The following is a 12743-nucleotide window of genomic DNA, read 5'->3' on the forward strand; positions in this document are numbered from 1 at the left end:
ATTGAGCTCATGTCAAAGTCAGATGCACTGTCCTATTGAAAAACAAATGAAAGAAGACCTTTTATCATTGTATTTTATTAAGAGCCACAATGTCTTGTCAAAGGCTTGTAAAAAATATTACCCTATATATGTAAATGGTGGGTAAAGCAACATTGAAAGAATACCGTAGTGTGGAACAATTAGACGACATAAATTTCACTTCATCAAGTCCAGGGTAGTGTTCTAGGAACTGGGACACATAGGTTATGATGGACTGCTCATCTGGAGTACTGTGTGTGTCATCTATTAGCAAAAAGAAACATGATATTACAAAGCAGAGACTTGTATGTACTGATGATACACAGTACATCATTGTGCAGTAAAAGCCATTGTATTCATCTAGATGCTTTGTTTCCACTGTGTATTAACATGGAGGGAGTTCACTCTGTAGGGTGTCTGTACCATCATCAGGCTCCAGTAGTGGTGGGATCCCCAGGCCATGATGTGCTATCCTGAAGGCTTCCTCTACATTCTCCCTGGGCTCTCTGGACAGAGTGTCACTCATGTCCACTAGGCCTGGATCTATAGACTTAACTAGAGCCAGGAAGGACAGACCACTGCTTCAGCTCTGCCCAAAGTCACGCACCTCCACCACAAACCCAGCACAATAAATAAGGGATAGACCATCAGGGAGTGCAATAAAAGCAGTCACAAATAACTCATTACCCAGACAACTATACTCGAAAATGTCATTCATTTACTGTGGGGAACACACAACATGGGCTACTGTAGCAGCAAAACAAACAATGTACAGTAGGCCTATATCAGAACACCTCCAGCGAAACATGGCCAATATCAGACCCACAACACAGTAGGGCTGATGGATCCTTACCAGTCTACACCCTGTCAGTTCCTCCAGTAAAGCCATGAGAACCCTGCCACCCTCAATGTCTGTGAACAGGTCCTCGATCTCCAGAGGAAGGTCACACTGGAAAAAACATGTTGATCCACATCTGATATCACTTTATTCCACTACAGTGGTCCTGAGTGACACACTACTCAGCTCATCAATATCAAATATATTGCCTGAACACGCTAGAACTCCTCCACGTTAGAACTCCTCCTAGTGCGTAATCTGAATTAACCTGAACCTGGTAATGTAGGCCTGTCATATACACTATATATACACACACACACACAAAAGTATGTGGACACCCCTTCAAATTAGTGGATTTCGCTATTTCAGCCACACCCGTTGCTGACAGGTGTATCTCCATAGACAAACATTGGCAGTAGAATGGCCTTACTGAAGAGCTCAGTGACTTTCAATGTGACACCGTCATAGGATGCCACTTTTCCAACAAGACAGTTCGTCAAATTTCTGCCCTGCTACAGTTGCCCAGGTCAACTGTAAGTGTTGTTATTGTGAAGTGGAAACGTCTAAGAGCAACAACGGCTCAGCCGCGAAGTGGTATGCCACACAAGCTCACAGAACGGGACCGCTGAGTGCTGAAGCGTGTAAAAACAGTCTGTCCTCGGTTGCAACACTCACTACCAAACTGCCTCTGGAAACAACGTCTGCAGAATAACTATTTGTTGGGAGCTTCAAGAAATGGGTTTCCATGGCAGAGCAGCCGCACACAAGCCTAAGATCACCATGTGCAATGCCAAGCGTTGGCTGGAGTGGTGTAAAGCTCTCCACCATTGGAAACGTGTTTTCTGGAGTAATGAATCACGCTTCACCATCTGGTAGTCCGATGGACAAATCTGGGTTTGGCGGATGCCAGGCGAACACTACCTGCCCCAATGCATAGCGTCTTCTGTAAAGTTTCATGGAGGAGGAATAATGGTCTGTGGCTGTTGTTCATGGTTCGGGCTAGGCCCCTTAGTTCCAGTGAAGGGAAATCTTAATGCTACAGCATACAATGTTGACATTCTAGACAATTCTGTGCTTCCAACTTTGTGGCAACAGTTTGGGGAAGGCCCTTTCAGCACGACAATGCCCCTGTACACAAAGCGAGGTCCATACAGAAATGGTTTGTCTAGATCAGTGTGGAAGAACCTGACTGGCCTGCATAGAGCCCTGACCGTAACCCCATCGAACACCTTTGGGATGAATTGGAACGCCGACTGCAAGCCTGGCCAAAACGCCCAACATCAGTTCCCGACCTCACTAATACTTGTGGCTGAATGGAAGCAAGTCCCCGCAGCAATGTTTCAACATCTAGTGGAAAGCCTTCCCAGAAGAGTGGAGGTTGTTATAGCAGCAAAGGGGTGACCAACTCCATATTAATGCCCATGATTTTGGAATAAATCCTTGTGGGTGATTGTTTCATGTGAGATGAGTGTAGCTCGGTTGAGGTATAGTTGAAGTCGGAAGTTTACATACACTTAGGTTGGAGTCATTCAAACTCGTTTTTCAACCACTCCACAAATGTCTTGTTAACAAACTATAGTTTTGGCAAGTCGGTTAGGTCATCTACTTTGTGCATGACACAAGTAATTTTTCCAACAATTGTTTACGGACAGATCATTTCACTTACAATTCACTGTATCACAATTCCAGTGGGTCAGAAGTTTAAATACACTAAGTTGACTGTGACTTTAAACAGCTTGGAAAATTCCAAAAAATGATGTCATGGCTTTAAAAGCTTCTGATAGGCTAACTGACATAATTTGAGTCAATTGGAGGTGTACCTGTGGATGTATTTCAAGGCCTACCTTCAAACTCAGTGCCTCTTTGCTTGACATCATGAGAAAATCAAAAGAAATCAGCCAAGACCTCAGAAAAATATTTGTAGACCTCCACAAGTCTGGTTCATCCTTGGGAGCAATTTCCAAACGTCTGAAGGTACCACGTTAATCTGTACAAACAATAGTACGCAAGTATAAACACCATGGGACCACACAGCTGTAATACCGCTTAGGAAGGAGACGCGTTCTGTCTCCTAGAGATGAACGTACAGTGAGGGAAAAAAGTATTTGATCCCCTGCTGATTTTGTACGTTTGCCCACTGACAAAGAAATGATCAGTCTATAATTTTAATGGTAGGTTTATTTGAACAGTGAGAGACAGAATAACAACAAAGAAATCCAGAAGAACACATGTCAAAAATGTTATAAATTGATTTGCATTTTAATGAGGGAAATAAGTATTATTCTGACATTTCACATTCTTAAAATAAAGTGGTGATCCTAACTGACCTAAGACAGGGAGTTTTTACTAGGATTAAATGTCAGGAATTGTGAAAAACTGAGTTTAAATGTATTTGGTAGCAACAACATTGCAGCAGCACAAGACATGCTACAAACATTATTGGGCACAGACAACAGCACAAAGGGCAAGAAGGTAGAGACAACAATACATCACTCAGATTATAGAAGTATGGGAAGACTTTTCCAAAGATGTATGTAAACGTGTGAAGGTGTTTGCTGTTGACTGGGTAGGATAAAGACAGACTTCCACTCTCACAGTCCTCTGGACATCATGCTTCACTTTGAGGAAAATGGGTTTCTGTGATGGTGAATATGCTCTAAAACCAGTCACACGCAGCAACACCCCATATTTCCTTAAACAACTCATAATTTCCCTTGATGGACGACTGATCACCCACATGTCCCAGTCCAGGCAGTCCCCAACCTCAACGTCCCAGCAGTGTGTCCCTGAGTCAAAACACACAGAGTCCAGCACCATCCCATGGTCATAAATCCTCTCTGGGTTGGCAGGGATTTTGTCATCACTATTGTTGTACCTCAAGGTGGTCAGATTACCAGACAGGGTGAGATAGCGTGTTGGGGGTCCAGAATCACAGGAGTGTATTCTGCTATTTCATGCATCTTTTCCCAGACACTGAAGGACAGATTGTCCAGGTGTTTGGACATGTCTATTACATTTACATTTTAGTCATTTAGCAGACGCTCTTATCCAGAGCGACTTACAGTTAGTGAGTTCATACATTTTTCATACTTTTAGCATTCCTGAGTCCTGCATTGAGTCCGGCAGTGTGCAGTTATTTTCACCATGCCCTTGTAGGTGTGCAGGGAAGAGATGTTTTCAGTTTCCTCCTCTATGGCTCTGATTGTATCTGAAAGTGATGACATCTCTCTTTTCATCCTTTCAATCTATTCAACAACCAGCTCTTCCCGTCCTCTTCCCCCTGCATTCCAACTAGCTTGGCCCTCACCTCATCTCAAAGGAACTGGTGAAGCTTCTCAAACTCCTCCTTAATCTGCTTCTCCGTCTGCTGGGTCTGGGTCTTAATATGCACGGCTGTTTTATCGCAGGTCTGTTTCACTTCCACAAAGGCCTTCAGCTTCTTCTTTAGGGGCTCCAGTGCAGTCTTGACTGTCTCCTTACAATCCAGTGCAGCTTAATCTGTCAGGCAGCAGTTGTGATCTTGATTTTTGTTCGAGGTCTGACACACCAAATCACATTTTATTTGTCACATACAGATTTTTAGCAGATGTTATTGCGGTTATAGTGAAATGCTTGTGTTTCTAGCTCCAACAGTGCAGTATATCTAACAATTCAGAGCTGTTTATCTTCCAGTCAGAAGAATGTGAGTTTCTCCTCCCTGTGCAGACTGCAGAACACACCAGACCCAGCAATGACTTCAGCTTTCTGACTTCTCTCCTGAAGGAAGGCCTTGCACAGGTTCTTTATGGCCAGGTTACAGGGAGGATAGCACTACTTTTCCGGCACACTAGACATTCCCGAGATCCCTTATGTCTCCAGTATTCCTGCAGACAGGCGTTACACACGCTGTGACTACACAAGAGGATAACGAGACACATGACAGGAGAGATCGCTCTCTGACACCCACCATGCTCTACACTGACAGAGAGAGAGAGAGAGAGAGAGAGAGAGAGAGAGAGAGGACAACAGGGTTTATAAAAAGTATGACAAAGGAGGTCATTGAATTCCAAAGCAGGGTCAGCCAACAGCTGGTGAGGGCCAAAGACTGGATCCCTGCTTTAGAGATACAGATACTAATGATAGAATGTGGCAACTCGACAGTGTATGACAGGGAAATCTTCCCCTTTCAAACAATGTCTGGTTACCGCACATGGCTTTTTCTTCCTGTTTCAAGAAAGGTGAGGGTACATGTGGGTCCGTCACCACCGTGGAAAGCAGGGTTCTCCGTAGAGAATCTGTCCAAGGAACATCGCACGTGGAACTCCTGAACCTCCAGAAGTCACGCCTTAGCTTCCTTGTTTTACTTTGTGCAACCCTGTTTCGCCACAAGCAATTGTCCTTGCAAGAGTCTATCACAAGGTTGCAAATGGCTAACAAAGCAATAGGGTGACTGTGCATCTTTTGAATGTTACACGACCAGCACGACACAGCCACATGCCCTGGGGAGTAAGTATTAGTCCAAACTAAAACGAGAGTTTCTAGTGGACAAATTCAGGTAGGTCCCTCCCCGTTTCGTTCCGTTTGCTTCCGATTAAGAAATGTTTTGCAACAGAATCGGCATAATGACAATCCCCCAAGACTTACCTATAGTGAGCTACTCACACACAAACAAACCCCAAACTTTCTCATCAACTTTTGTTGTGAAAATATATAAAGCACAGTTTTCATTGCAATACAATTAGTATAGCGCTACTCATAATATGTTACAAACCTGTGTTTAATGAATGCATTGTTTCCCTTTTCGATCTTCGGTTAAACTTTGTTGTTTTTACCAGAAGCGGAAGCCACTAATGACGTCGCATTACCGGAAGCTTATTTTCACATATTACGTTTTTACGTTAAAACGTTTAAGAATTACAAATTGTCAGACGATTCTGTTTTATAATACATATATATGTTATCTAGGACTATAAGTATTATCAAATAAAATGTTTTCGTAAATTATTTATTCACCCTCACTTGTGTAACCAATGTTATTGCCATTTACGTGAACCAATGGCACGCGTACCGGAATTTATCCTGTCCAATCAACGTTCAGATGTAGTTGCTTCCATTTTAACATATCGAGGTGGATGTTTGCATCTGAACTGTAGCTAAACCATAGTGTTTGTACTGCCTTTGCCTAAACTGTGTTGCTCAGAAGTGTAGTTGTCTGTCTATAACTTAACACAGTATTTTGCTAAAGTCTAACGAAGACCATGAACAACCTAATTCGGTCAACTGTTCGCTGTCTTCGGTTGAGTTCGTCGGTCTATCCACCGAGGCAAGTTGATGGACGAAATGTGTCGTTGTCAACATTGCAGTCCTCGGCCCGGCTCATGTGTTCGGCGCCCTTACAGAAAGACCTTGGCGATATGGTGAAGAAAGATAAGGTGGTGGTGTTTATGAAAGGGACCCCTGCCCAGCCCATGTGTGGCTTCAGTAATGCCGTGGTTCAGATCTTGAGGATGCATGGTGTGACTGAATATGCTGCATATAACGTGTTGGATGACCAGGATCTCAGACAAGGTCAGTACAGCTAGCTACCGTTACAGCTATAACGTTAGCTGTAACTACTGTCACTTTTTTACTTCCTATCCTACAGTACTAGCTTAGATTTGAACCTTTTAATATAAATGGTTTCAGTAAGATGACAATAATTCATCTCTATATGTGGTTGGCTGTATGTATGGTACATCACCCTGTCCAAAAGTAGTTGTACTCCTTTTAAAATGCTAGGTTCACAAAGTTTTATCAGCAGGACCAAGAGGGTGTGGTTCATGTCAAAAGTGTAAGGCTACTTATGCACTGACATTTACTATGCTTGTTATAGCAATTTCTGTGACTAGGTAGTCTCCTTAATTTTTACCATGGCTGTTGCTATTCAATGGGTCTAGGAGAGACATTGTGAAACAAGATAAACCCCATGGGGAGGGGTTTGCCTTTTCATCAACAACAAATGGTGTGCTGACTCGAGCGGAGTCTATGTCTTGACCCAATGTTCACCCATCTTGGAATACCTGATGGTCAAATGCCGACCCTTCTACCTACCAAGGGAGTTTTCAGCTGTTATCGTGACTGTTGTACACATTCCACCTCAGGACAAGACAAATAACAAGCTGGCACTTAACAAACTGTATGAGGCTATAAACAAGCAGGAAAGCTTGCACCCGGAGGCTACCTTCTTCTTCTTCTTTAATGTTTTATGGCAGACTACACCTATTTTAATTTAATCTATTTTTTACTTAACACTTTTTCTTTTCTTAAACTGCATTGTTGGTTAAGGGCTTGTGAGTAAGCATTTCACTGTAATGTCTACACCTGTTGTATTCGGCGCATGTGGCAAATAAAATTAGATTGATTTGGTGTATTGCCGCCACCTTTCTGTAGGGGGTATTGAAACAAAACAAAAATAATATACTCCATTGTGGGAGGGGGGGGGGTGAGATAATACACAAATAAATCAAACAACCATCCCACTCCTTCAGTCACATTCAAATCACATCCTTACACAGGCTGCCTGTGAGGACCGAGCATTCATCGACAGGATTCCTTGTAATGCCTCTGCAGAAAAGTCCCTGAGTCCCAAAAAACGCTCAGCCGCACCCACAATGCCTATTTTTTTCAGATTCCCTCTCCGTTTGCGCTGTGCAGTTGATAACGGCAGGTAGCTTAGTGGTTAAGAGCGTTGTGCCAGTAACCGAAAGGTCGCTGGTTCTAATCCCCGAGCCGACTAGGTGAAAAATCTGTCGACGTGCCCTTGAGCAAGGCACTTAACCCTAATTGCTCCTGTAAGTCGCTCTGGATAAGAGCGTCTGCTAAATGACGTAAATGTAATGTAAATAACCAAAGTAATAAAAGCAACAATGTCCACCTTATTAACATGCAACATGTCAGGATCCCTCTGTTGACAAGAAACATCCTGTGTCTATTCCTACTACCATTACTTCTTCAACTTCACTCCTTTCTTCCACTCTTCTCAATACCTCCAGATAGGAGACATTCTGGACAGTCCTTATTCTTGCCACCTTTGTCTCCTTCACCCTAACAGAGGACACTTCAGAAATGTGGGTGCACGTTCACCACCACAGTTGCAGCATTTAGGCTCAGCTGGCATATAATATTCCTCCTGTCTACATACACATGACCAAATAATTTACATTTATCACACTGCATGGGTTTTGGCACGAAGGCTCTCACAGGGAATGTCATATAACCCAAATACACATGAGAAGGGAGAGACTCTTCATCAAAAAACAATAGAATGGATGGAGTGGGCTTCCGTACTCCATCTACCATGCGGGTCAGTCGTTGTGCACCAACCCCTTGATCCCATTCTTCACGTATATCCTTTGCATTTACTTCTAGCGCCACCCCAGAGATAACACCCTTGATAGGCGCCCTGCTTCGAAGATCCGCACACGACACATTCCAATCCGACATCTTCTTGAGGCGCAAAGCACGCTCCTTCTATTCCATAGAAATGCAAAAAAACTAAATAAGCCCTTTTTATTCTCATCAATGCCACCTTATCCAACGCATCTACATTTTTAATAGAGACTTGAAACGGATCTCCCAGGTAACAATATCGATCCAAAACCCTTATTCCAACCAAAAAAGACTCAGAACTAGGTTTGGATTTACTAGTTTCCACTCACTTTACTTCTCTTATCTCCTTTTGCATTCTAATTCTTCCCACTCTCATCTCCGCTCGACACGTCAGCTAATTCAAACACAACATCCGCTTCTGCCATTTTCTTCCTTCCACCCGGAGGCTGCCTTCCTTGTTGCCAGCAATTTTAGTTCTGCGTCATTAAGACACATGATGCCCAACTTCCATCAACAAGTCTCCTTCGCCACTAGGGGCAATAAAGTCCACTGTTACTCTACCCACAAGCAAGCATACAAGGTCTTCCATTCGGCAAATCAGATCATGACTCCGTACTCCTGCTTCCTGTTTTACAAGCAGGCGCTCAAACAGGAAGTACCCATCATTCGCTCCGTTGAGAAATGGTCATCAGAATTAGACATTATGCTACAGGACTGCTTTGCTAGCGCTGATTGGAATATGTTCCGAGACTCTGCCGATAACATCGACGAGCTAATCACCTCTGTCACCGGCTTCATTAGGAAATGCATCAGCGACGTTGTCCCCACAGTGAAGGTTCGCTGCTTTCCCAATCAAAAGCCCTGGATTAACACTGAGGTTGTTAACACTGAGGTTGTCGCTAAAATAAAGGACAGCGCTGCCGCACACAGGGCTATCACAGACAACAACCCTGAGGCTACGGCTGAGGACAGGAACAAGTACAAGACGTCCCACTACGACCTCTGCAGAGTCATCAAACGAGTAAAAGAACAATATATGAATAAAGTGGAATCGTATTGCACAGGCTCCGCCGCATGTGGCACGTCTACAGTCTATTACGGATTACAAAGGAAGACCCAGGCGTGATCTGCCCAACGATGCCTCTACCAGACGAACTCAATGCATTTTATTCACGCATCGACAATAACACTGTGCTGTGCGTGAAGGTCCCCACCAACCCAGAGTATGATCTCACTCTCAGAGGCCGACGTGAGAAAGGTCTTAAATCATGTCAACACTCGCAAGGCCTCGGGGCCGGACGGTATTCCAGGGCGTGTTCTCAGAGCATGCGCAGAATAGCTGTCAGGGATATTTACAGTAATTTTCAACCTCTCCTTGTCCCAGTCTGTAATCGCCACATCTTAAGCTAACCACAATCATTCCTGTTCCCAAGAACACTAAGGCTTCATGCCACAATGACTACTGCCCTGTAGCACTGGAATCTGTAATCATGAAGTGCTTTAAAAGGCTGATTATGGCACACATCAACCACAACCTCTCCCTCAACGTCAGTAAGACCAAGGAGTCACTAAGGTCTTAAAGGGGTCCACACACGTGCACAGTCGTGAATAAGGCATGACAGCGCCTCTTCCGCCTCAGGAGGTTGAAAAGGTTTGGCATGGGCCCTCAAATCCTCAAAGTTCTACAGCTGCACCATTGAGAGCATATTGACTGGCTGCATCACTGCTTGGTATGGCAACAGCACCGCCCTCGATCGCATGGCCCTACAGAGGGTGGTGCGGACAGCCCAGTACATCACTGGGGCCAAGCTCCCTGCCATCTAGGACCTCTAAATCAGGCAGTGTGAAAGGAAGACCCGGGAAATCGTTAGACTACAGCCACCCAATAGACTATTCTCTCTGCTTCCGCAAGGCAAGAGGTACCAGTGCATCAAGTCTGACACCAACAGGCTCTTGAACAGCTTCATTCCCCAAGCCACAAGACTGCTAAATATCTATCAAAATCTGTTGACACTTGTATTTTAATTTTTGCACTGTCTCGATACATACTCACAGAACTCTACACACGCACGCACACTGACACTCCATTTGCTCACACAGAACATGCACAGACATTTACAGTGCTATGAAAAAGTATTTGCCCCCTTTCTAATTTTCTCTACTTTTGCATATTTGTGATACTAAATGTTATCAGATCTTCAACCAAAACCTAATATTAGATAAAGGGGGCAAAAAAGGGATCATTGTCTTGCTGCATGACCCAGCTGCGCTTCAGCTCACAGACGGATGGTCTGACATTCTCCTGTAGAATTCTCTGATACAGAGCAGAATTCATGGTTCCTTCTATTAAGGCAAGTCGTCCAGGCCCTGAGGCAGCAAAGCATCCCCAAACCATCACACCACCATGCTTGACCTTTGGTATGATGTTCTTACTGTGGTATGCAAGACTTGAAACGAGCAGTTCATGCTTGAATACACACACGTCACTGAGTTAAAGCAGTTCTGCATGGAAGAGTGGGCCAAAATTCCTCCACAGCGACGTGAGAGACTGATCAACAACTACAGGAAGCATTTGGTTGGAGTCATTGCAGCTAAAGGTGGCACAACCAGTTATTGAGTGTAAGGGGGAAATTACTTTTTCACACAGGGGAATTGGGTGTTGCATAACTTTGTTTATGAAATAAATATGTAATTGTTGTTATTTGTTCACTTATGTTCCCTTTATCTAATATTCGGTTTTGGTTGAAGATCTGATAACATTCAGTATCACAAATATGCAAAAGTAGAGAAAATTAGAAAGGGGGCAAATACTAACTCTATGCACTCACATACAATCATCATCTACGCTGCTGCTACTCTGTTTGTCATATATCCTGATGCCTAGTCACCTTACCCCCATACATACAATATCTACCTCTATCACTCTAGTATCCCTGCACATTGTAAATATTGTATTAGAACTGACCCTGTATATAGCTTACTTGGTTCTCGTGTTTTTATTTGTATTTCTTGTGTGTTCTTGTTCTACCTTTTTTATTATTTTTAGTATTATTGATTACTGCATTGTTGGGTTTAGAAGAAAAAAAAGGCTTTTCGGTGTACTTGTGCACGTGACAACTTTAAACATGATGGATATTGGTAATAGTTACACTTGTTAACTCTTTGTCTCTCTTACAGGAGTGAAGGACTTCTCCAACTGGCCCACAATCCCACAGATTTTCTTAAATGGCGAGTTTGTGGGCGGCTGTGACATCCTCCTACAGATGCACCAGAACGGAGACCTGGTAGAGGAGCTCCAGAAGCTGGGGATCCGCTCTGCACTGCTGGACTCTGAAAATGAATCCAAGTAGACAAACCAGTCGGTCGGTGTCCAGTCCAGAGAAAGCTAGAGGTTGACTGTATTGGCCAGACTCTGGTCGACTTTTAGGCTCTATACTGGTGTAGATCTGAAAAGATTGGTTAGATGTACTTGTAAGCCATATAGGGGAAGCTCTACCTTGTAACCCTCATAGTGAAAGTTCTCAGAAGAGGTCATTCAAAAGACACGTGCAAGGTGGAGCTACTAGAATGTTGTTACATACATTTTAGTCATTTAGCAGACACTCTTATCCAGAGCGACTTACAGGAGCAATTAGGGCTAAGTGCCTTGCTCAAGGGCACATCAACAGATCAGCTAGTTGGATCGGGGATTCAAACAAGCGACTTTTCGGTTACTGGTCCAACGCTCTTAACCGCTAAGCTACCTGTTGTGTGTACATATCCAACCATTTCAGATCTACACAGGGGGATAGGGGCGAAGGGTTGATTGGGCATATGAAGTGGTGGCTGAGCCCCAGTGTCCCTTCCACAAGCCCTATAAGGTGTGTGATACTATAGAACCTGCTGAAGACCAAACTGCCCTCAGGTGACTAGGATATGAGATGTCAAACCACCACCCAGATTATCTCTCCAAAACCCACTGCCTGTACAGTGCCTTCAGAAAGTATTCAGACCCCTTGACTTTTTCTACATTTTATTATGTTACAGCCTGAATTTAAAATTGATTAAATTTGAGATTTTATGTCACAGGATTACACACAATACCCCATAATGTCAAAGTGGAATTATGTTTTTAGACATTTTTACAAATTAATTAAAAATGAAAAGCTGAAACGTCTTGAGTCAGTAAGTATTCAACCCCTTTGTTATACTAAGCCTAAATACGTTCAGGAGTAAAACATTTCTTAAGTCACATAAGTTGCATTGACTTACTGTGTGCAATGTGTTTAACATGATCTTTGAATGACTACCTAATCTCTGTACTTCTAACACACAATTATATGTAAGGTCCCTCAGTCAAACACAAATTCAACCACAAAGGCCAAGGAGGTTTTCCAATGCCTCGCAAAGAAGGGCACCTATTGGTAGATGGGTAAAAAAAATGTCACTGCAGACATTGAATATTCCTTTGAGTATGGTGAAGTTATTAATTACACTTTGGATGGTGTATCAATACACCCAGTCACTACAAACATACAGGGTCCTTCCTAACTCAGTTACT

The 12743-nt window shown here is 43.4% G+C and overlaps 1 protein-coding gene and 1 pseudogene across 2 annotated transcripts; one reads left to right on the forward strand and one right to left on the reverse strand.

Annotated features, from left to right (window-relative positions):
* Nucleotides 1–4088: 4088 nt before the first annotated feature.
* Nucleotides 4089–5661, reverse strand: LOC311108401 (E3 ubiquitin-protein ligase TRIM35-like; annotated as a pseudogene). The gene is made up of 3 exons: nt 5607–5661; nt 4537–4808; nt 4089–4348 (listed from the first exon to the last, which is right to left on the reverse strand). The product of its transcript is annotated as an E3 ubiquitin-protein ligase TRIM35-like (transcript).
* Nucleotides 5662–5938: 277 nt separating this feature from the next.
* On the forward strand, nt 5939–12359 carry LOC311108851 (glutaredoxin-related protein 5, mitochondrial-like). The gene is made up of 2 exons (XM_084151620.1): nt 5939–6403; nt 11381–12359. The coding sequence occupies exons 1-2, from the start codon at nt 6094–6096 to the stop codon at nt 11551–11553; spliced, it is 483 nt and encodes a 160-aa protein (XP_084007746.1). The 5' UTR covers nt 5939–6093; the 3' UTR covers nt 11554–12359.
* Nucleotides 12360–12743: the final 384 nt, after the last annotated feature.

Source organism: Coregonus lavaretus, assembly GCF_964263955.1.
Source record: "Coregonus lavaretus genome assembly, chromosome: 33".
Lineage (NCBI taxonomy): Eukaryota > Metazoa > Chordata > Actinopteri > Salmoniformes > Salmonidae > Coregonus > Coregonus lavaretus.

Coding starts and splice junctions, on each gene's coding strand:
- LOC311108851 (XM_084151620.1), top strand. CDS start 6,094: ATGAACAACCTAATTCGGTCAACTGTTCGCTGTCTTCGGTTGAGTTCG. Junction 6,404..11,380: donor TGACCAGGATCTCAGACAAG/GTCAGTACAGCT, acceptor TCTCTCTTACAG/GAGTGAAGGACTTCTCCAAC.